The following is a 27,822-nucleotide window of genomic DNA, read 5'->3' as shown; positions in this document are numbered from 1 at the left end:
TACCTGCACCTAAAGAAAAGCAAACAAGCTGTGCGGGCTTCAGAAGCAATTGACGCTCCATCCAAGCTGAATCGTTCGGTCGGTGACTTCGAAGCGTATAGTGTTCAAAATAGCAGTACAACGAGTTAATCCATAATTCTACGATTATTTTTACCGCGGCAGCTACGAAAATTTCTGTGATTGTATTGAATTGAGAATACATATGTAAATAAACATAAGCTGTGAATCTGATACGACATAATATCTGTGCCGATCGGGAGAGTGTTGTCTGGCATTTGAGTCGACGGGAGTGAGTGTCTGTCAAAAAAGTCAATAATTTTTTCGTTGAATCTTTCAGAATGGGGTTCATGTGATTTTAAAGGAAGCGTTTCTTCGCAAATAAAGTGAATGTTTTTGGCTAGAAAGTTTACGGTGGAATAGTGCAAGTGCTGGAGATTTGTTAGTTAATCGACCTGTGAGTGGTTTTCGTGGGTAACGCTTCAGTGAGTTTGTGATCTTTGGCCTGCCTGCCTGCTGCTGTGGCTAGAGCTTAGACTTTCTCCTAGCGCCGTGTTGTGTTCAGATATCGCAAGAAAAGGAGAGGTATCATTCAACAGTATTTTGTGGTTTACAGCCGAGGACGGGAACTATGACACTGCACTCGTGGTTACGGCGACGAGAAAGTGGCTTCCCGGCCAGGTTCGGAGATGCTGACTCGGTGCACCGAGCGATCTATTGCTCACTGGAGCCGAAGAAAAGCTGGAACGATCAGCGGAATGCTTGTAACACCTGCGAGTACGGCGGAGCCTACAATCTGGAGTTTTCGCCGGATGGGTGAGTGAACTGAAACATTAAATTGTTGGGTCTAGAATCGATTATTCATGCCAATTTAATATCATGGTCTTTACATGGTTACATAAAATTATTAGTTTTGGTTGTGAAAAAGTATCTATTTTAACAAAAACAAATTTTTAACAGTAATTAATTCGAATATTTCATCGCAACCGGTGACACACCATTGATGAAATCGAGTGCTACAATGTTCCTTCCCCGACCAGAATTGATCAACAAGCTACTGTCGATTGTTTACATCACATAGCACAATTCCAATACCGGTCGATCTTGAAACCAATTTCGAGTGAATGTGACTGTACCGTCCGCTGCCCTCTAGCTGCGCGCTGCGAGGTTCAAGTTGAAGATAAACCTCCACGCGTTCTAACTAAGGTACGGTGGAGCAAAATATGGTAAAAGCGAGACAAGGACTCGATTTGATCCGAGAGAACCTGATTTGGGTTTGATCGAGGAAAATTAGACCAGCGAATTAAATACTAACCACAATTTATTCGATCTACATTTTGCCTCACCGTACTCTGCTGATGTGGGCGCAGATCCGTGATCGTGACATGTTATGCTAGTTGTTTATTCTCGTCATTTACCGACAAAGTACTGTGTTCTACATCTTGACTCCACGCACAGATCTTTCGTTTCGTCATGCAGCCGCTGGGTCGGTGTCTTAAGTTTAATTGGTTGAAGTTTGACAGTACTGGCAGGTTTGAAAGTGACTACATTTATCATGTTTGCCGTCAAGTTCAAGTTCAAAATCGTATTCAGCTAGTTGGTAGAAAAGTGCACTGCGTGATCGGGTAGTACAAGAGGTCTTCCGTAATCTAGTCACCATGAGTGAGTAAAAAGTTGTTTGGAGTAAGTGGCTATTCTACGTTTGCGAAATTGGCATAGTGGGATCTAATTTAATGTAGGGCCTTACAGTAGTAAACCTGCACCGGTAACCGGTATTGAAATTTGGCGAAACAGAAAGTCTGGTCTTGTGTCGGAATTGTGCATTTCAAAATTCGAACCGTTAGACGTCACAGCGGGAATACTTTTGAATAGTTTAATAAATTGAAATACAAATCATCTGCAACTTTTTACGTTTCATGTAACAATTCCAAATTACTTGAAAACAATTGAAGTAATTCGAACTAGTTACCGTTTTTAATTTTATTCATATTGATTAAATAGTTTATTTTTAATACCCAACATGTAACGTAAATTCGTTGTGTTCGACTAGACACCTTTTTACAAACCACTGAACTGAAAAAAAAACACATTTTATTGGAAAAAGTGACCGATTAACTTACTACTGCATGGGGCTCTATGCAAAACGTCAAAAAAATCCAACCAGTTTGCAGAGCAATTCCATATAGAACTCCATAAATAATAGCTCTTTAAACACTTCGTTCCAATTGGCTCGAATTAGGAACAGAACTTTATGGGAAAGAAGCAGTAGGTCATCTTGTCTCAGCTCAGTCTCAGTTTTCCGAACTCGAGAAACCTGTTATTACCAGACGTTTGTTTCCAAAGATTTGTTTTTAGAAGAAATAACTTTTGAACAGGTTGATAATCTATGGTTTTACAAGGCTCTGATGATTTTAAGGTACTGATATAAGCACTTAACTTTGACCTAGTAAGGTAATGCGTGTTTACACTCCAATCCTATTATCACCTGATTCATTTGAAACCGTTGGTGAGCGCAGCATCTGTCATCTTTTTGCAAGGCCAACCAATTTAAACGCATTCCATTGGTTATAGGCTGAAAAATAATACCCTCTCTAATGGGATCAAAAAAGGCTTATTAACCTATACAGTACAAACAGGCGGTAACGGGTTCGATTCCTGGTCCAATGCCTGATTAGCGCCGAGTCAAATTTACTACCTTCCATGATAAATGCCTATTTCAGTCCGCTTCGTCATGTAGGTGACTGTTAACTGGTTGGTGTGGTACGTTCAATGAACGTTAAAGGACGATTCAGACGATACTTCAGCTTCCGTCAACGTCAACGGAACGTCACCGTTCCGTCAGGATAAGTTACATGCAGTTAAATGGAGACATTCACACACAAGATCAACGGCACGGAACGTTTTGTCGTACGGCACGTGTGAACGGGCGCAAGAGAAAGTATTCAACTTATCCTGACGGAACGGTGACGTTCCGTTGACGTTGACGGAAGCTGATGTATCGTCTGAATCGCGCTTAATCGATTTAACGTAGTGGTCTTCAACCTGGGGTACCTTGACGGGTTTCAGAGTATATCAATTGATTACTTCATTGGCTATACTACTTAATTATTCCATTTATAAACTTCTTTTAAGTAGAGTTCAGGAGCGTTTATGCTTAGATTTCACGGATTTCTTTATTTTTGATAGTATGGTAGTATTTTTAGTCTATTCGATATAGACTAAAAATATATCCCAAGCTTATTTCCAGTCACAATATCCAGTGCAGTTTGCTTACGAACGAAAAAGTACAGGATCGCCATAGTGGAATTCTAACCTATTTCTTCATGTCCCCGTCTAAACCACAAGGATTCGGAAGCACTTCCCATTCTCGCTGTGTACCACAAGTCAATTCATTTCCAGTAATACCGGAGCGACCCGGTACCCATAAAAGGTAGAAAGTATTTGAAATGCCGAGTTCTTCGAGCTGAGTTTGACATGCAATTACTAGTGTCGATCTTGAATCTGCCGAGTCAGCAAAAATAAATTATTCTGCCGCAAATTCCCTGTTGAAGTGCCGATTGCACGTATCACAGAACTGGGAAAATTTCTACTTGAAATACGGTGCAGTGCCTATCAAGCGAGTGGAGTTAGTCTTATCTCGATTCACAACAGTAAAGCGGCTCGACCCTCGTACAAAAAACCATCAGTGTCGCATTATTCAAGTTGTTCCATATAGCCAGACAGTTATTCTTCGCGAGAAGGAATTCTCATATTTATACCACCTTGAAGACTTTCGCAGACACTCAGTTTCCTAACCTTTATTTGTCTTAACGATGACCGCTGATGTCGATTGGCAAGCATTGCGTATATCCAGTTTGTGATATATAAATATTCTCCATGACCTCCTGCTGCTTCCAAAATAAATTCGAAAGACACGTTGTCAAAAGCACCTGCAATGTCAAGAAAAAAATCTAAATCTGATTACTTTTGTGAAAAAGCTTTTTCAATTATATAGACAACAAGTAGTAGTATACTTCCCTCGCTGATATGCATTTTGTATTACAAGATACAGGGTGCTCGCTCAGGATAACATCTCGTATCATTCCCAAATCGTAACGCGCTTACGTTTGGGAATGAATTTGACAATTATTTTCCGCCACGCTACTGGAATGTATCCTGTTGCAAGACTATCAGTAAGAACTTTTTTCAATATATGCTTTAAGTATTAGAATCCTCTTTGAAATAGAACTGGAATGATTTTATCTTTTTCCGAGGAATTTTACGGAGCTAAGCTTTCCAGCGCCCATTTGATCGAATCGGTTGTCACAATTCTTCGAGCAAATGCCCAAAAATCATGACTACCCGAAAAGAACTTAGGGGTAGTCATCAGTACAGCCTGGAAAGTGCGCATCAAAAAGACAGTCGAGTACTTCATCTTTGCCAGATGAGTATACACTTTCTAGTTGAATTGACATGAAAGTCTTCCGAGAATTGTGCGAAGACTTTTCCAACCATATCGCTCAGAACCTTGCGAGCCGACATAAATGCCTCCGATTTATCTCTGCGGCTGCGATTCCAAACTATTCTACTTCCATTTTTGAGTCTAGAAAGCTTAGCATTCCACCAAACGTAAGCGGACAAGCCTCTTGGTATGCCAATACCCATGAAACCTAGTCGACAAGCCACCTTCGTAGACATTCTTACGACGTGTCCAGCCCACCGCAAGCGTCCTATTTTTTGCGATATGCGCGATGGATGGTTCTTCTAGCAGCTGATGCGGCTCATGGTTCATTCGCATGCGCCACGTTCCGTCTTCCACCTGCACACCACCATAGATGGTACGCAAAACCTTTCATTCGAAAACTCCAAGGGCGCGTTGGTCCTCCACGAACATAGTCCGAAGCGTCCTCCGGAGTCCAAAATAGGCACGATTTCCCGCCAAGATCCGTCTCTGAATTTCTCTGCTGGTATCATTGTCGGCGGCTACCAGTGAGCCCAAATATTCGTCGATCATCTCGATTTCGTCACCGTCAATCCGGACTCGGGATGGGAGGATCACATTGTCGTCTCTAGAACCTCTTCCTCCCATGTATTTTTTCTTCTTCAGCTTTCAGTCTGATGTACGTTTCCGACATCGCCTCAAAGTTCCGTGCCATTATGTCAATGTCGTCGGCGAAACCAAGAAGCTGGAAGGACTTCCTGAGGATCGTGCAACTCGTGTCTATCCACGCTCTCCTTATTACACCTTCTAACGCAACGTTGAACAGCAGGCACGATAGACCATCACCTTAACCCTCTTTGAGATTCAAAGGGACCCGTGAGTGTCCCTGATACTCGAACAACGCACATCACCCGATCCATCGTCGCTTTGACTAATCGCGTTAGCTTATCCGGAAAACCGTACTCGTGCATTATCTGCCATAGCTGATTTCGATCGATTATGTCATAGAGGACCGAAGAAAATATCCAGAATGTTTTGATTTTGTGAACTAACGTTTCTAAATCTACGAATAGCATCATGAATGTTAGAATATTCATAAACTTGTAAACTAGTTCACGTACAGAAAATCGATTTGGTAATGACATGGCGGAAGCCGTGACTGAAGTTCATAAAATGAAAACAAATATATTCACTAATAAAAGCGTTATGCGGGTGTTCCTAAAGGGACATTGAACATACTTATAAAAAAATATAATTTTTGTTCATGGTTCTGTTTTCGTAACGTAAAAACGTGATTGTTCCAGAATTCATGGCACTTTATTCACGATTTCGGAACAGTTTTTTTCCCGTGTATATTCATTGACATGCATTTTAGTATTGCTCTATCTGAGCGACGTGTTGCAACAGACTTAAAGAGGCCGCACAGATATAACGGACAACGAGAATTTGCACATTCTCCGAAAGACACTGCTGCTTTCCCATGTCATTAACAAGCCCTGATGTGCTGATCTTGTAATGATACTCGGAGTACAGGGTTGCCGGGTTCACACATTTTTTTTTACATTTACGACGTTGTTTCCACGTCTTTCGACGAACGGACTTCCAAATTGAAACCACCTTTTCAATTTTTGCTAGCAAATCCGGAACGACAGCTGTCACAAAATCTACTCAGTAAATACTTTGCAATTTATTCCCCGAAAAAACAACTCAATTTCGGGTCTCGAGAGACCTTCTCAAGATGAATTAGTTTGTTAATAAAACCTAAAATCTATCCCTTCATATAATAGGGGATAATCGGCAAAGATGGACACTGTGGATAAGATGGGCACCGTGCGTTTCTCACAAACTGCAAATTTCAATAAAAATGTAATGATACGGTAACATTTCTAAAAGATTTCAGATGCTTCTGTAAGATACTGCAATAATCAAGTATACGAAATGTGAAACCGTTCCGCAGAGTGAATCTTTCTGTGCAGTTGATGGTTGTGTTGGGCAGTTTGTATACAACCCTCGATTAATATTTTTCTCTTTTGCTAGTTTTCCTTCTGTAAAAATACTTGAAAAACTAGGGGGGCGTATGGGGTTGCACGAACTGTAGACGTAGGACTACACAATTCGATGTAAAATATTTATTTTCTTAGTACATTGAGAGTAATAATAAATCAAATATATTCCTTACGTATAGTTTTCAGCACGACCAATCAACATCGAATGTTACATATTGAACCAAACCCCCTTGATTATCAAATCATTTCACTTGTAGTAGGTGATTGAATCCGATTAAACTTATTTGAGAAAATCTGAAGGAAGACAGGAAGACAGAAAACCGCAACCGTACTAATATCTGGAACTGTTTTAAATCTTTTTATCACAATATCAGCTTTAAAAAATTGTAAAAACTTTTCGATTGTGTGCGGTAGAAACCCGGACCGGTGAAGAAAAATCTAATTTTAGGCATGGCAAAATAGGGTAAAGTACCTATATTCACCATACTAAGGAGGGTGCCTCACTAATTCATTAATTACTCGGCCTACAATCAATGGAATGCGTACAAATTGACATCAACAGTTTTGCTTCGTTCTTAAGAACCAAGATAATAACACATATGCGTTGAAAACAGCGAAATTTTGCTGTTTGAGTGCAATAAAAACTCGAATCGAGTGCCCCTATTGTTGTGCATCCATTTGATTTATCGCGTTGAACAAAGATGGCAGACGCTGCTCTAACCAACGGCTTCAAATGGTGACAATAGAAACATGGCGTAAATAGGCTCATCACCCTATAACTAGAAAACTTGGTCTATCAGTGTATTCATTCATAAATAGGCTTTGTAGTATGTACCTATTAGCAGAATCAATGTAGGATAGCCTGAGTGGAAATTAATCACGTGAAATCAATAAGGTAAAGACCCGTTTTTATCAGCCTCTTGGTAAATTTTAGGCTTATAAAACGGGGACATATATTTTTCTTTTTTTTTAATAAACCGAATCTCTTGAAATGTTCTTCTTTAGTCCCTAGAAACAGCCGCATAACCCTTTCTGATTATTTAGTTTAAATTTTCCTTAAGGGGATCTGACAGTGCAAAATATAAAAATTATTTTTGCATATTTCGAATCTCTAAGATAACAAAAACATGCCCATGAAAGGATTTACTCGAAATCAACTAGGTTCGTCTGCTACAGCCCATCAAACTACCAACTATCAATTTTCATATAAGGCTGACAAAATCGGGTCAAAAAGCTGATAAAATCGGGGGCTGATAAAATCGGATGCTGATAATAGCGGGCCATCACTGTAATAAACTTCCGTTCTGCTTTCCATCGATTCGCGTAAATTTGTTGCTAAGAAAGTTTTCGTCTTTGCGCAACGAAAAGCACAGAGTGCTATCATGCTGGCTGGGGGCGGGTATAGCGCAGTTGGTAAATTGATTGCCTTGTAGCAACTCACCTGGGTTCGTTTCCCGACCCCGCACATACGGTTAGAATTTTTCTAGAGATTTTTTTGACCCGAAAAGTTGAACATTTCTGTATACGTAACATAGAGTTTAGGTAGGTTACCGCTCTCCTCTGGGTACTGATTATGCTGCTCATAGATGACAGCTGCGTGGCGATGGTTTTTTGGTGTTTGTTTTGGTGGACTGAAAAAGGCGGCCGTCGTCAAAGAACATACACAATGTGGGTTGAGGGCCCAATTCTCTGCAGGCAACCTTCTTTTGTTGCTATATGTTCAATTAGATCCATGCTAACACTCACTAACACAAATTGCTTATTCTCTCATCTACACTAACAATCTCTCATTCCAAACGTACAAACGTGACCTACGCAATAACACAAACTTGGTCACAAATACGAACGCCCGCGATCTCGCCAATATTCAAACACCCCGATTAGGTGAACGTTGGAACCTAAGAACCTAAGCTCGCGCAATCATGAATCGGTCACGTCCGGAAGTCTCCGCCCTTGATCCTGGCATCCCAAATTCACGCCTTTAGTTGGACCAATAAAAATTAAAACTAGACAAGACGTACACGCGCGATCATTGAAGAATACGCGAACATGCGAATGGCCACACGCTTATAAAAAAGGGTCCACGCGAAGTTACATACATACTAGCATACGCGACAAAAACGTCCACATACAAACGCTCGAGTCCTTCGCGATCATCCACGCACGACCACACCCACGATCTCGTAAAAAGTATAACACCCCGGTGACTAAGTGAATGGTTTAGCACTTATAAATTAACAATCCCGGTCTCGATAATGAACCTCCAAATGCCCGTGTTCGCGCGATCATGATTCGGTTTCGTCCGGAATCCCCTATTCTTGGCCCTAGTAGCATAAGTCCAATGCCTTCAGGTGGACCAATCAAAAATATAATGCTCATATCCACTAAACTACATAAAAATCGAATGTATACGCACAAAGTCACATACACGCGACAAACAAATATAAAAATGCTTGAGCCCTTCGCGACCATCCACGCGACATATACCCGCGCTCTTCCAGACATTATAACATCCCGGTTATAATATGAACGTCTCAACACTTGTAATCACTCAACCGCAGTCTCAAGCGTGAACCTACAGTCCCCCGCATTCGCGCGATCATGAATCGTTCACGTCCGGAAGTCTCTATCCTCGATTCCACAAGTCTAGGTCCATGCCTTCAATTGAATCAATTAAAAAGAAAGCTCTCATATACACTGGACAACACGGTCCATGGCGACATGACCGGGAAATCTAGTGATATGGAGCAACTCACTCCTTGTCAGAATGTGATCCGTACACCGAAAACTAAATATCAGAAAGACGGTCCGCGTAGGACATACACACGAGCACACGCGACAAACACGTCAACAAACGATACTTCAGCTCTTCGCGATCATCTACGCACACCTACATTCGCGATCGCAACACTCCGGTAAAAACGTAAACGTTTTAGTACTTACGAAGTTACAAACGCGAACCCGCAAACGCGCGCGATCATGAATCGGTCACGTCCGGAAATTATCCTCCATTCTAGTAACTTAGGTCCATACATTCAGTTATACCAATCGAAAAATAAAGCTCATATCCACAAGGTAACACGTTCCTTGGCGACATGACCGAGAACTCTAGTGATATGTAAGAACCCACTTTTTTCTAGAATCTGAACCGCACACGAAAAATTAGGTATCAGATTCACGGTCCGCGCGCGATCATTCTAGAATACACGTGAATATGCGAAAGCAAACGGCATTTATATAGAATTTATGCACGCGAAGTTACATACACGTTAGCACACGCGACATACAAAGGCACACGCGATCGAACACGTTAACGTACAAATGCTCGAACTCTTCGCGATGATACATGCGACCGCGAGTCCTTACGCCCGCACATACCTGAACCGTACAATGAATATCACATTCAGAATCACGGCCCGCTTCAATTGGCCTAAAGCAGTGTTTCAGTGGGCGACATTTCCTGTCTCGTCTGCAAATTGTATTATGTGATTCTGACGGGGAGCCCTTCCGAGCTCCAGTAGGACAACTCTCGAAAAAATGCTCAAAAAATTTGAAAATTTATCGTGAGATGGCTGAATAATAAGTGTTTAAAATCTGACCACTTTTCGTTACATGCCATTTTTGTTGAATTTGCAAAGTGCACCCCCACATTTAAGACAAAGACGTAGTCCTACGTCAAAAAGGAATGTCAATTGAAACATTATTATTAACCGTAAAATTTCAGTAATTTCAAGTCCAATTTAACAAAATTGCAACCAAGGGTGGTCGCACGAGCTATGTATAAAGTAGAAGCAACACTCCTATAATAAATAAGAAGCAACACACTCGATGATCGGCTGTCCGGAGTTCAAGTTGCTTGATAAAATTTCTCGGAAATTGATCGCGACTTTCGTGCATACTTCTAAGATCATATTTGTCTACCTAGACAATACCTTTCCGGTGATACTTGTGGAGATTCAGAGGTAGTCTCGGTCTCTAACAACAACGAGTGTCGAACTAACATTGCTTCCCTTCCCCGGTAGAACAGCATTGGATGTGGCATGTTAAGCCAGTGCACAGTGGCTCGGTTTAGAACAAAAGGTGGACTTAAGTCAAAACATTGTCGTTTTTGTACAAATAGGACGGTTTTGTGTAATTTTAGTACGTTCAATTCGTTTTTGTTATAAAATACATTAAAAATATTTACTGTTCATTAGGGTGGCTCAAAAATAGTTTTTTGTCGAAACGGTTCATAAATTATTTTAAAATTAACTGTTGTGCACTAGATTCATTTTTGATGTTAAACCATGTCAGAAAAAAGAAATTCTCACTCATTAGGGTGGCTCAAAAATAATTATTTTTATGTAATCGTTCATAAAATTGTTTAATTGTAATGCTTGTGCGCTGAATTTATTTTAAATATTAAAACATATTAGAAAAAAGTCCTTTCTCATTAAGGTGTCTGAAAAATAATTATTTTGTGGTAGCATTTAATATTTTTAGTGGAAATGTTTGTGTACTGCATTCCTTTTTAATATTAAAACATTAGAAAAAAACACTCATTAGGGAGGCTAAAAAATCATTATTTTGCCGGTAAGTTTTTGTTAATTTTGGTGCGCCGCATATATGTTTGATATTCAAAAGAGTTAATTTTTATCTCATAAAAGTTCTTTAAAATAATTGTTTTATCTTAACGATTCAAATAAGATGATTTTGAATAGCTTTGGAACGTTGAATTTATTTTTGACGTAAATTGTTAAGCAAAACTAACTTCACTAATCAGTTTTTTGGTTCACGAATAATGAATGTTTTATGATAAAGTATTTCGGGGCTGCCGTAAGTCTACTCGCGTCCACTGGAAAAGCCATGAAATGATTGTGGCTTCATATCCCATCACATCACATGTGATTTATTCAAACAGATTTTATTTTATTTGGGTTATTTTGGGACACTGAATCGATTCATCTACAAAAGGTTAAGAAAATGATAATTTGAAAAGATAGTTTGATTTTATGTTGATAAAAAATTCTCATGTTAATTCATTATTTAAAAAAAATATTTTAATCTTTTTCCGATTCTGATCATGATTCGTCCGATATTTTCTGCTTCATGCAATGGATACTATCAGCATCTAAGTAATTACTCTTTCCGCTCGGGTCCCTCGTGTGTGCACTTGTAGAAACCTCGCGGATCATCTTCTCAATGTTATTTGAAAGCTGTGCATGTCTTCATGTCCTTATTCCAGTTATAAAATAATTATTGAAATTTTATATCAATAAATACCACGCGTCTCCATTTGCAGTTTTTAAATTTTGATTGCTTATCGCAAGTTTTCGCAAAACTACCATGGGCTCATGTGAAAGAGAAAATCAAAAGCTTTCGAATAAGTATAGTGCGATAGCGGGCGTTCGCGAGCGTCGTAGTTGTTATGGCTTTAGAAGATCGTTCTTTGTTATTTATCATGACAAACAGCTATTTAAACAATGTAAAAACACGGCCCTATTCTGCGCGGCGTGTGACGTGAGACGACTAATCTCACCTCACTCTATGTGACTTTTCTCACCCAATTCTGTAGAGTCACTTCGGGTGACGTGAGACGCCCATTTAACTGCAATGGGGAATCTCACCTCACGCGAGTCGACTCTTAGAATCGGGTGAAAAAAGTCACGTAAAGTGAGGTGAGTTTAGTCGTCTCACGTCACACGCCGCGCAGAATAGGGGCGACAAATTAGTAACTCATTTGTGGTAAATTTACGATGTAATTTAATCAAACGAATAATTTTGCTAAAATAACCTATGCCATAGAACCAACTGTTTCTTCGCAAAACGAAAATAACAGGATAAAGTTCCGATGAGCAAATTTTACAAAAACACTGGAGTTACACTCTTCTGAAACCTGTTAAAAAAATTATTTTTCATCCAAGTAGCCTAAAATCTTACGAAATTGTCTCCGGCACATAAGCTAATGCAAAAAAAATCGATGAACATATCGCGTGACCTTCATATCTGGACTTAAGTCCGGGCTCGTCCCACTGTGTAGTGTAACATGCACAGTAAGAATGATTTGCTACTCTCAAGCATCCTTTTTTGGTTCATTGTGTATTTTCACTCATTCGGTCAATCACGAAGTGTAACCAGGGGCAGTCTACCTAAGCTAAGATAAGCTGATTTAGGGTGAGAATGTTATCGTTGAAGTATTATATAAATAGTTTCAAATCATCTTCCATATGTCATACAATATCACTACCGCCGCTGTTTGGATACAAAAATAACCGTATCATCTGCAGATTTGGGCCTTCCTAAATCGTTGATGTAAAGCAAGAATAACAGTGGATCGATATTGCTGCCCTGCGGAACTCCTACTTCAACGCCTTTCTATGAGCTAGATACATTACCTATTTACATAGCAGTAAAATAGATCCATGTAGATTTCCTCATAAGATAGCCAATACTTGTGTTGTTATAATAACCACCACCAATGATCATCTTATGAACCTTTTAGCATACTACATACAATGCAAATGTTGTGACAGAAGTTCTATGTCATTAGTAAATTCTTCATAGAAACGAACTTTATCTCGAATGGATTGATTCTATGAGATCCCATTTGGATGCGACATTGATTAATTAGTATTTTACCTGGCAGAAGATCAATCGTAACAGAGCTAATAACTAGTTAGTGGAAGAAGATAAAGTTGTTTGGTAAAACCAACGCTTCAACAACGCAACGAGTGCGTTCTTCCGCGCTATTTTTATGTCTGGGAAAGCCACTTTACTGGGTATTACCTGCGCACAATTCAAACTCTGATGAAAAAGTTGTATGTAGGTATACGCAGTGCTTAGACCGGGCAGTGAGCTAAGAACATGCTTGGTCACCGTTTCGGTTCGGTAGAAGAGACAGAGAAAGAGAGGTGACTAATTTGTGGTTCCTGTTTCCCTGTTAGTTTAGTTTGGGTTAAGTTGACTTGCACATTATTAAGATTTGTCAGTTGTACTTCAAGAAAGAATAATTTTGATAGTTAAATAATACTTAATTACCTATGCCGTAGCATTCATCTACAGGTAGACAACTATATCGATCACACAGTTGACTGCTTCGACATGTAGCAAACTAACACGCCAAAGGCTCGTAAAATCGGACTCCAGTCGATCCGTTGGTGGGCGCGCAGGTTTATATTGCAGGTGATGACTGAACTATACACCGGCAAACTTTGCTCCGATCAATTACTCAACTATAAAAAAACGTGCATCGCGGCGAAGTTTGAATACACACCAGACCGGAACAACCTGTGAACATGTGTTTTAATGATGAACTTGTACAATTTGTTTTCTTTTATTATGTATTAAAACTTTTACAGGTTTTCAAACGGTTATACGATTTACGGATTTCGCATTCAGTTTATTATTCCGTTTGACGGCGCATGTTTAATCGCGATTGATGTTTTTTGCACCTCTAATAAGAGAAGAGAATGTTGCGTTTTTGGTGCATGAGTCCACGCTATATCAAAGTTACTTGGTTACCTAATCTATTTCTATTTCGGAGGTAATGTTACTCGAGCAACAGACGATCAATTTTGTTTGATTAATTCTACCTCGGTTTGCCCTATTTACAATCACGTACGCGTTGGTAATCATCGCTGAATCAATTAACCACATGATTCCATACTGATCAAATACTCAGTCCAAACCTAATTCAATATTTTTTTCTGTTCCTGCATGATTTCAGATCTTTTATTATAACAATCAAAACAGCCAATAACTAGATTTCCGAACAGTGATAAACACGGATTGACATGCAATTGGCATCGACCGCCGACTGATCCTTGATCGTCGGCGGCGTCCGAGTCTCTGGCTACCGCCGGTCACTACAGACGGCTAGACAACCGTTGTCGTTGATCGAGTTCCACCGATGCGATGCAGAGCCGACCAAGACGTCCGTGCATGTTTGATACGCTCGGATGGATCCACTATCAGAGTTCCAGGCGCAGGTGGTGGATTATTTTTTCCTTATCCGCAATGCATGCAACAAAGTGGTAACCATTGAAACGCGGTATGCAGATGTAGCTACCCTGTGGGCATCTGCACCGGATAGTGGTTTGAAGGGAACGTTCTGTGCATATCAGGAAATTGCTGAAATAGTTCGGTCTAGAAGGATATGAACCGCGCACGATCTAGAATGATAAGAAACAGGCTTAGAATTGAGCGATAAGCTTGATGTTAGCTGTTCTGATCTACATACCTAACGTAGCTGGAGCATTTTATTGTGAATTGGCCACGTGCTTGGAAATATCCAAAATGGGGGAATGATCACTGTATATGCATATCGGGTGTCTTCAAGATCCATCTTTGATTTGTATATTGAAAATTTCTACTGTAAAAATCACTTCAGCGAAAGCATATTATACCTTAATAATAATTAACCGAGTCATGTAAGCAATAGAGATGAAAAATACCCAATACTAGCTGAACACCAAGCAAGAGCTTAATATTTATATCAGTATCAATCAAATAAAATAAAAAAATTCTAAGAATTTGAAAGTAATATCACAGATGTAAAGGTATGTGAACCACGTTAAACAAACCACGCCCATACTGTCGAACCAACACGACTCATTTAAACGTTACATACCTGGTGTTGGAATAGGCTTAATCGACCAAATTGCCTTTTTTCACACGGAAATCCACACAAAACAAACAATATAGAAACGATTCATGTCGCTATAAAAATGACACTATTTGTTTCTCGTAAAATGCCAATTGAAGTAGGCTTGAAAATTCAAACAGTAGGGAACTTGTCAATTTATTTTATTGGTGCTCGTTCCTGTAGTTTATTGTTAAGTGCGAAGCTAGCGGAATATATTTAATTTGTGACCAACTTAGCGATCACCGCGTTATGGTTACCGTGAAAAACCTTTTTGAGTACACCATCGAAAAGGATCGCCATTAAAAAAATGGAATGGGGTCGTTCAACCAAAACAAATTTCGTACTCTACGTCACGCTTGAGGAGGTTTATTGACTACGTTTGCTTTTCTTTATGTTCATCCGGTTTTTTACATTTCCTCTATTTTTTTAGATATACATACAGGATTTAGCATCCAATTGACGCAAAGTGTTCAAGCATTTCAGAGAATTTAATTTATTAACTTAATCAAAAAAGGTACCGAGATCCGCATCTTATCGCATCAACTAACATATCTACTTTTTCTCTCTCTCTTCCACCCACAGCTCAATTCTGGTGGCTGCCTGCGAAAAGAAGACTATCGTTCTGTTTGATCCGATCACGGAAAAGCAAATGTGCACCATCAAGAACGCCCACAATGACAGCGTCAATTGTGTCAAGTAAGTGTCATATTGTCGGTTGGAATGCTTCAAGCTATACTATGTATACCTACGACATGTTGTAGTAATTAACGGGGCTGGATGGTATCACTTTACCTTTACTTCGTCCGGCAATTGCCGGGTCATCTTGCTATATAATATGGTATCACACGGTGCGCCGGTCGTACTTTAGATCATTTCCTGGAGATGGTGAGGAGACCAGGCGCAATGTGAACTCAGAACTGGATGTGGCTATGTTGGTCTGCCGGTTCGGTTGACTGATGATGGTGAGATTAAATTCGATGACGTGTTTAAGAAATCATATGTATGTGACTGGTGGGCAGTTGCATATCAGATGATATGAGGTTCCGTAGTCGGATTCACAAAGGTCACATCACTCTTATCGAACTTGTCGAAATTGGAAGGGCGGGCTCGGGAACAACGAAGTAAAACGCTGTACCTGCCCTTTCGTCACCCATTCATTTCCAGTAATACCGGAATGTCCGGGTAGCTAGACAAGGTAGATAGTGTTGACAATGCTTAGTTCTTCGATTTAGGTTCGGCATTCGATCACTAGCTTGGACCGTGATCTGTCTGAATTAAGGGCTTTGATTGCTGCCTGACCATCGGAGTAGATTTTTGCCGGACAAGCTCTATTGTACCCTGCACATGATTGCAAATAATTCATCTTGGAATGCAGTACAGTATCTACCTAACGAGTAAGATTGTTCCAATCTCATTTCACGGCAGTAGACACCAGCACCTGCACGTCCCTCCGTCAGAGAGCCGTCAACGTAACAGGTCACTTGTGTTTGTTGTTGCCTCTCCATCCCGGTCAAACCATTTGGAATTTGATTCGGAATCCTGAATGAAGTCAGTATGGATTCCAAATCAAATGCAACAACCGATTGAGAAATCGATTGAGTCGGAATCGGCTGTTGCATTTGATTTGGAATCCATACTGACTCCATTCAGAAATCCGAACCGGTTCCGGAATGAGTTTAACTGGGATATAGCTAGACAACCACTCCTCTCGAGAGGCAATCTTCACATGGGATGTGTTGTAAGGAACACTACATGTGAGTTTAATATCGCTGGGAGCAAGAACATCTTAGTATAACCGACTTGCGACCACAGTCGTGCAACGCATGTTCAATAAAAAATGAGAATAACTTCAATACCTTTCTGTTATTAAAATAAAGAGCGTATTTTTTTTCTCTTGATAATTGCTCTCTGGACTCCCTAGAAATGAGTGGCATGCTTCTTTTCGCTCAGGTGCTGTCAGTTCAATCGGAGATGGCGTCGAAACAGTAAGCACTCCGCGAGCGTGTTGTGCGGTTTTACGAAACGCAATGTCATCGTGGAACAAAGTTTACGGTAGACCACTTTCGAGACGAGTAAAGTTTACCGGATTCTAGGATCCCTGAGCATGGAGCGAAAGGCCGGTAGCGGCCGTCCGGCGAAGATAATGACGAAAAAGAAGGAAGCGTTGAAAAAGCTGTTCGATAACAAGGACGGGACGAGTTTGCGTGACGCCGGACGAAAATATCACTGCTCCCATACCTTGATTCACCGAACCCTCAAGATGGAGGACATCATCTGTCGGAAGAAAACTCGGTTCCCCGAGTACACGGACGAGCAGATAGCGATCGTGAAATCGCAGTGCCGATGGATGACGAAGAACAACCGTGGGATGTCGCTCGTGCTGGACGACGAAAATTACTTTCCGCTCTTGAAGACCCACATTCCAGGAAATGACAGCTACTATTCCAGTGACAAGTCGGTCACTCTCCCCAAAGTAAAATATAAGTTTAAACATAAATTTGAAAAGAAAAGTTATGCTGTAAATCGCCATATATGACAGAGGGAGCCGTGGTTCAAGCCGAGCGATCTGGCCATCAATCAACAAGAGAATGGGAAGTACGTCTTCTGGCCGGACAAGGCGCTTTCCTATTACGCCAAAAAGACGCTGGAGTACCTTGAGCAGAAAAAGGTATCGTACGTGCCAAAAGAAAGGAACCCGACCAACTTAGTCCAGTGCCGTCCCATTGAGGATTTAAAAAAAAAGCCAAGGATACGAAGCAGTTGACCACCAGGATCCAAAAGATGGACGTCAGTGCCGTCCAGCGCTCTTGTCAGAGCATCGTGACATGGCACTTAAGTCAAAAGACAAAAAATTTGAAACTAATAAATCGCGACTAAGTTACGTCGTACGGCTGCCCAGGGCCCCTTCTCCAATATTCATTGACGTTTTTTTTGAAGAATAAACATTATGCTTTAATAAAAAATAATGAATTCGTTGATTTTTTTTTTGTTTTTTTTTAACTACATAGCTGAAAAAATTCATTTTTATTGCACACCCGCTATGACTGGTAGCAAGATCAGCATGGTTACTGTTCCAAAGCCCAGTAACCTGCAGTCTGTATGCACATGATAGTGCTTCTTGTTTGATGTGTATGTGTAATGGTTTGATATTTAGAATAGCTTCAAGGGCAGCAGTCGGAGTTGTGATGAAATTACCAGTAAACGCCATCAGCACCATTTTTTGCATGGTTTAGCTTTGACAGGACCGCCATCGCCTCTACTCTCTGCCACCACAAAAAGCATGACAGTACTGGACGTTTAAATTGTGTAAATTCAATAGATGTTTTAGGGTTTGAGACTCCAGGTCTTTCCAAAAATTCGTCTGCACTACCCGAAGGCCATGCACACTTTCTTGACTCTGAACTCAATGTGAGCAAACCAATACAGTTAGCCCCAACGTACTTAACTTGAACCGCACACAGAAACTCAGAACCAAATAACTGCAAGGAACCCCGGTTGTTATTCGCTCCTTCGTGAAAAGAACCATTGAAGTTTTGTTTGGGTTAACTGATGATTTAACTTGTCGATACCACTGTTCGACAACTGTTAATGCTTGCTGTATTAAGTCAAAGGTTGTTCCGATGCAAAGTCCAGCAATTACTATTTGGTAATCATCAGCAAAGCCCTAAGATTTAAATCCAAGTTAATTGAGTTTTCTCAACAAGCCGTAGGTAACCATGTACCATAGCAAAGGTGGCAGAACGCCACCGTCAGGACAGCCGCAAATACTCAATTTCCTTATCCTTGCCTATCTCAGAATACGGTTACTAAGCATTGCGTTTATTCAACTCGAGATACATGCAGATACACTATGACCATGCGTCGCTTCCAGAATAGACTGGAAGAACACATTTTGTCAAAAGCACCCTCAATATCTAGGAATACACCCAAGCTAGATTGCTTGAGCGAGAAGGCTTTTGCAATATGGTAAACAACATCGTGAAGCAGAGTGATCGTGAATTTCCCACATGTGATGATCCGTTTCAAAGCTTTTAGAAGAAAAGAACTTAAGCTGATAGACCTAAAGCTCTGGAGCGCTCCCTTTAGGAATAAATCTAACACATTATTCCTCGCCATGTATAGGGGAGACTGAGGAGACTTGATCCCCGGGGAGACTTGATCCCATCATTGTAACTCAAAGGCGGATCAGAATACATTAATCGAATATACTAGAAAGTTGCGTAGTTTTATCTAAACATAAATTTCATTAACACAGAAAAAAGAAATTGGACTTTTGTGTAACCGAATTTTTACCGATTTAAAAAAAAGTCTCAGAAGAACTGAAGAAAATTTATTTTTCAAATTTTCAAACTTTTATAAAATTGATAAAATCACACACTACATACTCTACTTTTGCATACAGAATTACAGTAGAATGTCAATTATATGAATACGTTATGATTGAGCTGATTCTTTTGTTCAACTATATTTTTACTAAAGTTTGCTGAAATAGATGCTATGGTTTCACTTGATCCCTTCAAATTCGTGGAGATTTGATCCCCTTCGCCATACTTCATACACACCACTGAAAATAACCAAATTCACACCAGAACAATTGAAGTCATTGTTGTCATAAAAAAATGCCAAAAATGAACGCTTCATCGTAAAGAAACATAACTGTAATTGTTTACTACAGTATACGTAGCAACCATTCATCCCACATTTGACTTTCCTCAACCAGAATAAAGACAGCTTTCAAATAATTGCACGGAGATTTGGGGAATTCGTAAAAAAATCAGGTGAGAGATGCGTAATATGTAGTTACAAAAATAACAATATCTAATCATAACAATTTAATCAATACTACAATCCATTTATAAAATTGAATGGGGTAATGTACCCGTTTTTGCCCTATTAAGAAGGGTACCACATTATTACTACAATAATTTTATGATTTCAGCTTCTTTGATTTGTTATTAAGGTCCATTTTTTATTTCGATTATAGAGGTTTTAACGTTAAGGTTATTCGCCTCTTATTAAGAGCCAATATAATAACAAAATTGTCTTGAGAATGGTGAAAATCTTCTGTTTGAGTGCAGCAAAATCTCTAATCGAGTACCCCCATTATCGCAATACCATTTGAGTCAATACGTTGAGCAAAGATGGCAGACGCTGCTCTAACCAAAGGCTTCAGATGGGTAGGATGATAGTAGAAACAGGGCAAAAATAGGCTTATTACCCTACATGCTCTTTTAAACACGTTTTCATAAAGGAATCAAGTGTCCTCAAATTAGGGATCGAGTCTCCACTAATCTAAGAATTTTCCATTTTTTTGTTGTTTTCCAGAAATGCTCATAGCTCATGTCCAGTATAATATTTCCATGTAATTTTTTTTTTTTGATTATTAGTCATCCCTAGAAACAATATAAAACTACAAAAAAATACATAGTTTTTTATCATTCCACGGAGTTGGACTGAAAAATAAAAAAAGGGGATCAAGTGTCCTCAGTCTCCCCTACCCGGTAGCAAGATTGGAACAGACATGTTTGAGAATATCAAATCCAATAATACAGGAAAAATTGTTGGTCTACCCACTCTGCAGATCTAAAGCATCTCTTATATGTACCACGAGCTAACCTGAAAGCCCTGGAGTCTTCAAGCTGACACCGATTCCAAGTTCTTCTCATATCCTTCTTCATTCTTTCAAGCTTAGCTCTCCACCAAGGGGTGGCCCTAGTCGATTTGACGGTACGATGTGCACAAGCTTCTTCGTAGGATGCTGCTGTGAACGAGTTTGCCGCATCCACGATTTCTTCCAAGTCGTCTAGTTGACTAATTGTTGGAAAATATCCACGAAATTTTGTTGCCAAGTTTTCCAGAAAGAGGTCCCAGTTTGTAGATTTAGCGTTACGATATGCTATCACAAGATGATCGAAAAATATATATTTTTGATCGGATGCAAATGGTTCAGTTTCATTCGACGTTTCATGCATTTTAAAGTCATTTGGCATCGAAAATGCAAATTCGATTTTGAAATTTTCCTTTACTCCCCCCTTTGAACAAAAATCGTCAAAAAAGTCAATTTTGGTCAAAAAAATTTTTTTCGAGATAACATCAAATTTTGACGCTTTTGCATTTTTGAAGTCATTTGGCATCATAAATACCAGCCCGATTTTGAAATTTTTCCCCCTTTGAACAAAAAAATTCCAAAAAAGAACTTTCGTTAAAAACATTTTTCTCAAGAATTCATCGAATCTCGAAGTTTCATGCATTTTAAAGTCATTTGGCATCGAAAATGCAAATTCGATTTTGAAATGTTCCGCTTTAAGAAGCCCAGCATTCCGAAAGCCTTAGCAGTTGTCGCAGTGATATGGTCGGAAAAGCTCAACTTCCTATCGAAGAGCACTCCCAAGTCATGAATCTGATTACTTTGCATTTATTAACGTTGACTTCAATTCCGTTAAGCGTACACCATTCTTGAATAGTATAGATACCTTCTTGAAGCACTACGACGTCAAGTGCAGAAGCGATAGTTCGGAAGATTTTGATATCGTCCGCGTATAGCAATTTCCCAGACTTGATCCGACTACAGATATCGTTAATAAACAAAATAAAAATAAGCGGGCCCAGATGACTGCCTTGTGGGACACCTGTGGGTGTTCTGAATGTGCTTGAGCGCGTGTTTTTTTATACTCACGAATGCCGAGCGATCGGAAAGATACGACTGCACCCAGTTAGTCAGCCAGGTGGGAAATCCCAAACGCTTCAATTTCAGGATTGCGATGTTGTGCGGTACTTTGCCGAAAGCTTTTGAGAAATCGATGTAAATGGCGTCCACCTGATGACGCTTCTCGACGGCGGGAACAACTTAGAAGTGTAAGCTATCAGGTTAGAAGTTGTTGATCGTTTCGTGACAAACCCGTGTTGATACTCCGAGATAATGTGGGGTGCAGATGCATACGTGACGTTGTAGACCAGCTTTTCGAGAACTTTGGAGAGACAGTTTAATAATGAGATACCTCTGTAATTTTCGACGTTGTGAATATTTCCAGCCTTATGGATGGGAACGATAGCAGCTTCTTTCCAGGCGATAGAAAAAAATGCCTTCAGCGAGAGAGCGATTGAAAATTATGCCCACTGGAAGAGACAGCACGTGGGCGCAGCTTTTTATAACTTGGGGCCAGGTCCTTTCGACGAATCAACAGCGGTCAGAGCCTTCAAGACGTCAGCTCGACTTACAGTGGGACGGGGGAGATTTATGTTGTACGATGGTAATGTTTCCAAATACTTTTCCGAAGGGACGGTATATTCGCTTCTAAACACTCCGCGAAAGAAATCAGCAAACAAATTTACGGTATCAGCTGGAGATTGTGCGCTTGCGTTTCCAAGGAAATTGTCAGTGGGAGTACTACCAGATCGTTTTCTGCTGCTAACGAATTTCCAAAATGTTGCAGGGTGATCGCGAAGGCTATTTTTTGCACATGATTCAAATACTCACGAAAAGCGTAATTCCGGGCAGTTTCGTATTGCAGTTCTATCCGTCGAAGAGTAACTTTGTTTTCGTCTGATTTAAGGCGGGAATAACGCTTGCGTTGTTTTCGCAGGGCATTACGTAAACGGCGAATCTCTGCGTTCCACCATGGAAATTTGAAATCCACCCTCCTGTTGACTCGTTTCAGTGGAACCTTTTGGCGGAGTTGGCCAAGCTCATTACAGCACATTAAGTCGGTCCAGTCGACAGTGGTAATCAGTGCGGAGATTTCGTCAAAGTTGCAACGGTTAAAGTCAAAATCAAGGTCGTCAATCGAATGAAATCAATCATCTCCAGTGTTGGTACGTACATCTAGCCGCAGGACAAACGGTTTCTGGTGAGGATCGACTTTGAGAATAGCAGTCGGAGGTTCAAGCAGCCCTACGATATCCGTGTTGTTTACGAATACAAGATCGAGGATCCTCCCGTTCACATTCGTCAATGAGCAGATCTGGTACAGACCACCTGCAATCATAGACTCCGTTACAGCTGTTTCTTGTTCCGAAGAAGCATTAGTAGGTAGGTAACATTTTAGATCATTATCGAGCGACCACTGAAGGCGTGGAAGATTGTAGTCTCCAAAGACGAGAACAGTGTCGGTGCTGCCAGCATTGTCTAGAATTGTTTGAACAACATTTGCGTGCGCGTGATACAAATCCGGATCACTATTTGGCCTGTGATAAACACAGCTAATAGATACAGATTGATTCGGGAGGGCGAGCTGTTTCGTATTGGAAGGGAACGCGGTGCGGTAGGTTGTGTGTGCCGAGGCCGAATCAGGGCAAACCTTCTTAGTGAAATCGAATATCCGACGGTTTGAATATTCCACGCTCTCATTAGTATTGTTTCCGTTGCGCATACGTTGGGAAGTGCTCATCGATATTGCTTTCATTAATCCGTCAACGAACCGGTGCCAGTAACTACGTTTCTTGGCTTTAATCAAACTTTTTATTCGCGTTTCTAACGTACTGGCGATAGCTAGTGGGTAACCCGTGGTCCCGGAAGCTCTTAAACGCGGTGGCCTTCTTCGCGTATACGTCTGAGCACTCTTTGTCCTACCATGGGTCGAGAGGCTGTCCGCGAGAATTCGCGTATGGTAATGGTTTTGCTTTATCCTTACAAACCGAGAGGTAGTGGTTGCCATAGAAGATTGCCAGACGTCCACATTTACTTCAACGCCAGGAGTACCCCAAGAAAGCCATTTGGGTTCGTTGATCTTTCTGCTGTACTTCAATGAGGTCTATCGTATGCTGATAGTTGAACCGCATGGGTGTAAATCCCGGTGATCTCATTTTCGCGGAAGAAAGACCCGATTTGCTTCAACTACCATCTGCTGGAAGTAGAAATAGAACGAGTCAATCATATAAAGGATCTGGAAGTGAGGTTGGATTCACAACTTACGATCAAACAATTCGTTTCCCATGCCGTTGGTTAGCCGTCTCGAAATCTGGGAAGCATCTTTAGGATAGCTAAAACCTTTACGGATGTTTCTTGTCTTAAATCGTTGTACTGTTCTATGTCACGGTAAATCCTGGAATACGGCTTCGAGGTTTGGAGCACAAATTATAATAACGGAGTTGTCAGAATCGAGTCCATGCAACATCACACTGTGTCAACTGATTCACCTGGAACACCAACATGTTCGATGGAATACAGCGAGAGCATTGCTCATTGCAGACACTCTGCAAGATCATCTGGATTGTCCAACCATTTTAGAACAAATCACCATAAACCGCACATATCGAGCATTGCGTAACAACCTTATGCTCCGATTACCATTTCGACATTAATTTTCCAATTTTAATGTTTCGTTATACTCTGCGTCTACGATTCTCCAAATTTTACTCTGGATTTGGTAACAACAGGAATTAATTTTAAATATAATTTTTATTAAAATACCACTGATTATGTGTACGATTTTTTTAAATATAAGGTTAGGTGTGACGTTAAAGTTTTATAATGCCTGTTAATGCATATAAAAAATAAACAGGATAAACAAACACGCAAGATTTTTTTTAAATGACAACCCTTAAATGCATGAAACTCATTTTTCATTGGTACTCATTTCCGGTATGGATACGTTATATACCTCTTGTTGAGACATTATATCACAGAATCCGATACGTTGCCAAATGGCAACAGTATGCATTTAAGGGTTAAATCAGAACTGAGGTCGTGCCACAAAATATCTGCTGAATCTAAATTATTGTTGAAAAACGTATTTATTAATATTCTAAAACCAGTGTGCCAACATTCCTAACACCCGCAGATTTCTGGACAATCGAATGTTCGCTACCTGCTCGGATGACACCACGGTTGCTCTGTGGGACACCCGAAATCTCAAGTCGAAAATTCGCAGCCTGCACGGCCACTCGAACTGGGTGAAAAACATCGAGTACTCCAAAAAGGACTGCCTGCTAGTGACGTCCGGATTCGACGGGTCCATTTTCACCTGGGACATCAACAGTTACACCGAGCACGGTTTCGTCTACCAGAAGGTGTTTCACACACCGGGGCTAATGCGTTGCCGGCTGACACCGGACGAGAACAGGTTGGTGATATGCACCACCGGCGGTTATCTGATCATAATTCGCAATCTCAATCTGGCCTCGCTTGCGAAAGATCTTAGAGGTTTCCGGGTTAGTAGTCAATGATGTGTGAAACTAGATTCGAATAATGATTATTTGTTCTTTTTATCCAGCCTAATCTGTACCGACTGATGCAATTGCGCCATCAGTTCATCCCGAACGCAGCCCGGTACGATCACGCATTTTCGAAGAAACAAAAATACAACCGAGTCGAACTGGTTAGTGACTTCCCGGAAGGAAACGACGCGGAAGTGATCAGTTCCCTCCAGGTACGTAGTTGTTATTAGCTTGCAGAGGGTATGCAAATCCGTTTAATCAGCACCCAAAGGAAGCAGAACCTGACAGCCCGTATCGTTCGTTAGCCGAGCATAATGATATGTAAAATTCATCAGCCCACGGCAAAATGCCATTGCAAATGCAATCATCAGTTCATTCGCGTACAGGTCCATAATCGGAGAACTCGCTACTAGAGAGGGTATTGACTCTTTGTGCCACTTGTGTTGCTGTACCTGCTACAGCCGCAGCGTGTGCGCGCAGAAAGATTAACCACCGCTAAGCGGTAGCGACCCTGACTTTGAAGTCTGTTTATTTTTTTTTTGTCTGCTAACCGCCGCTCAGCACTTGTAACTTAAACCCTCTGTGTGTTACTTGCATAACATCAGGTGAATGGCAACTTCTGACTGAGTTACTGACTGACTGACTGACTGAATGGTCGCTGCGTCGGGGTGTAGGAGGACCGAATAACATACACATAATAATTATAATTCCTCAACGGCGTTTTGATTGTTTAAAAATTAACTGCGCTTCGCGACATGCTTTTCGACTTACGGGTTATGAGTAGGTAATAAACCACTTTTTCAGCTCCATGCGCTGCCTACCCCGCGATTCGCGATGCTTGACTGCGTTTTTTAACATTATTGTAATTTGTTACTGTTTTACCAGCTGGTGGATGTAACCAAACAACTACCGTGTCGCGAACAGGAATGCCCTCGTTTCTTACCAGAATTGCGACCGCTTTATTGGGTACCATTCCATTCTCCTTCCTATAGAACAAGACCCGTTACTTTGCGCGCACACTTGCTAGCCTCGCCACTAACTTCCTTATTATTGCAGATTCACCCTCAAGGCTGGTGTGCGCTTAGCAGAAACATGAGCTACGATGAAAGTTCTGAGGTGAGTTGGCACGTTAGAACTGTCGGTTGTTGGATCGACTAATATAATAATTATTGCTACCATTTTTTCCATGTTTTAATATTGCAGTGGAGCTGCGTGCACGATATTCAGGAAATCTCTCTGGAGGAAGAAATGGACAGTGACTGTGACAACGAATCCTCGGGAGCAACCGGCAGCGGCGATGAGCCGAGTCAAAATCAAGATGCATCAACAGCTGGTGAAGGAGGAGGAGGAGCAGTTAGTACGGCGGCAGCACGCGCTGCGGCGGCTGCTGCCCTGGTGAACGCAGCTGTTGGTGAACCGGTGGAACCGAACAATGCGAACGGTAACCGGATAAGCGCCAACAACAACAACAACAATAACCAAGGGAATATAGACTTTCCCACGCCTAATTCTGACATATGGGCAGCAGAGGTTTCACTACGCAATAGGAACCTCCGCGTGGAGAATACCCGTTCATTGAATATGGCTAATGTGTACGGGATTACGAGCGGCTTGATTCCGCTGTCACCGTTGGAGCATCAGCTAAAATTCCAACAAACCATCACGGTTAACGTGAATCGAATGTTGTACTACATTGAAGAGCCAAACAACGGGAAAGGATTCATTAAGGAAGCGTGTTTTTCGTTCGATGGGCGCGTCATTTGTTCGCCCCACGGCAACGGCATTCGTTTGCTGGCGTTTGATGCACAGTGTAACGAACTGCCATTCATTACCGGTCGGGAAGAGCCCGTCCCGAAGCCACTGTACGAAATCAAAACCAAGCACTGCCACTCGGATGTAGTGGTCAGCAGTAAGTTTAGTCCGAAGTTCCCGCTGCTGGTATCTGGCTGCCTGCGGGGTAAGATAGTATGGCATCAACCAGTGCTGTAATAATGTTCTCAATGTTCAATGCAACTTGTTACGACGGATTTTGATGTGAATGGGATCGAATGAATGAAGCTTTGTTTGCGAAACACTATCGTGACTGTTATAATAAACCATCCCTCGAGGTACTTACTTTTACGCACCGGTAGGTACTATGTTATTTTGAAAGGTCTGCCAGCCAAGCAAAATTAGCGTGTGACTTAAAATGTAAGCATGACCGAGGTAAACTCCTCTCCCCTCTTTATTGATTGCATTTAAGGACCTCTCATTTATCACATGTATTAGGTTTAGAGCACAGGATGATTCGTTGCATCGATGCAACTCTGGCCGTAAAATATAGGCGTTTGTGGGTAGTGTTGATTGATGATCAGTATCATTTGCAAATACAAATTGTGGCGATAAGTTAAATGGAAGATATGTCCTGAAAGAAAATCCTTACGATAGGCCGTAACGGTTCAATATATCAATCATGCATTGAACGTATCTTACTTATCCACTGATTGTATATTCGAAGCATATGCATAGAAATTATAGCACACTAAATGAAATGGAGCGATATGGTCGAGTTAAAGAAGCTTTCTGTCAAATAATGCAACATCTTAAAAACTGTCGAGTGCCCAACATCTGTTACCTTACAT

The 27,822-nt window shown here is 40.8% G+C and overlaps 1 protein-coding gene across 1 annotated transcript; it reads left to right on the top strand.

Annotated features, from left to right (window-relative positions):
* Positions 1–43: 43 nt before the first annotated feature.
* Positions 44–27,599, top strand: LOC131685504 (DDB1- and CUL4-associated factor 10). Its single transcript, XM_058969279.1, has 6 exons — positions 44–813; positions 15,629–15,742; positions 24,826–25,195; positions 25,258–25,413; positions 26,258–26,317; positions 26,405–27,599. The coding sequence occupies exons 1-6, from the start codon at positions 629–631 to the stop codon at positions 27,188–27,190; spliced, it is 1,671 nt and encodes a 556-aa protein (XP_058825262.1). The 5' UTR covers positions 44–628; the 3' UTR covers positions 27,191–27,599.
* The last annotated feature ends 223 nt before the right edge of the window (positions 27,600–27,822 follow it).

Source organism: Topomyia yanbarensis, chromosome 1 (assembly GCF_030247195.1).
Source record: "Topomyia yanbarensis strain Yona2022 chromosome 1, ASM3024719v1, whole genome shotgun sequence".
In the NCBI taxonomy this organism is placed as follows: domain Eukaryota; kingdom Metazoa; phylum Arthropoda; class Insecta; order Diptera; family Culicidae; genus Topomyia; species Topomyia yanbarensis.
The sequence above is the reverse complement of the archived record's forward strand: the minus strand, read 5'-3'. Positions and strand labels throughout refer to the sequence as shown.

Bases quoted from the DNA above. Each gene is read 5' to 3' on its own strand.
- LOC131685504 (XM_058969279.1), top strand. From the start codon at position 629: ATGACACTGCACTCGTGGTTACGGCGACGAGAAAGTGGCTTCCCGGCC. The intron at 15,743-24,825 runs GTAAGTGTCATA...TAACACCCGCAG, and splicing joins GACAGCGTCAATTGTGTCAA to ATTTCTGGACAATCGAATGT. The intron at 25,414-26,257 runs GTACGTAGTTGT...TTATTATTGCAG, and splicing joins AAGTGATCAGTTCCCTCCAG to ATTCACCCTCAAGGCTGGTG.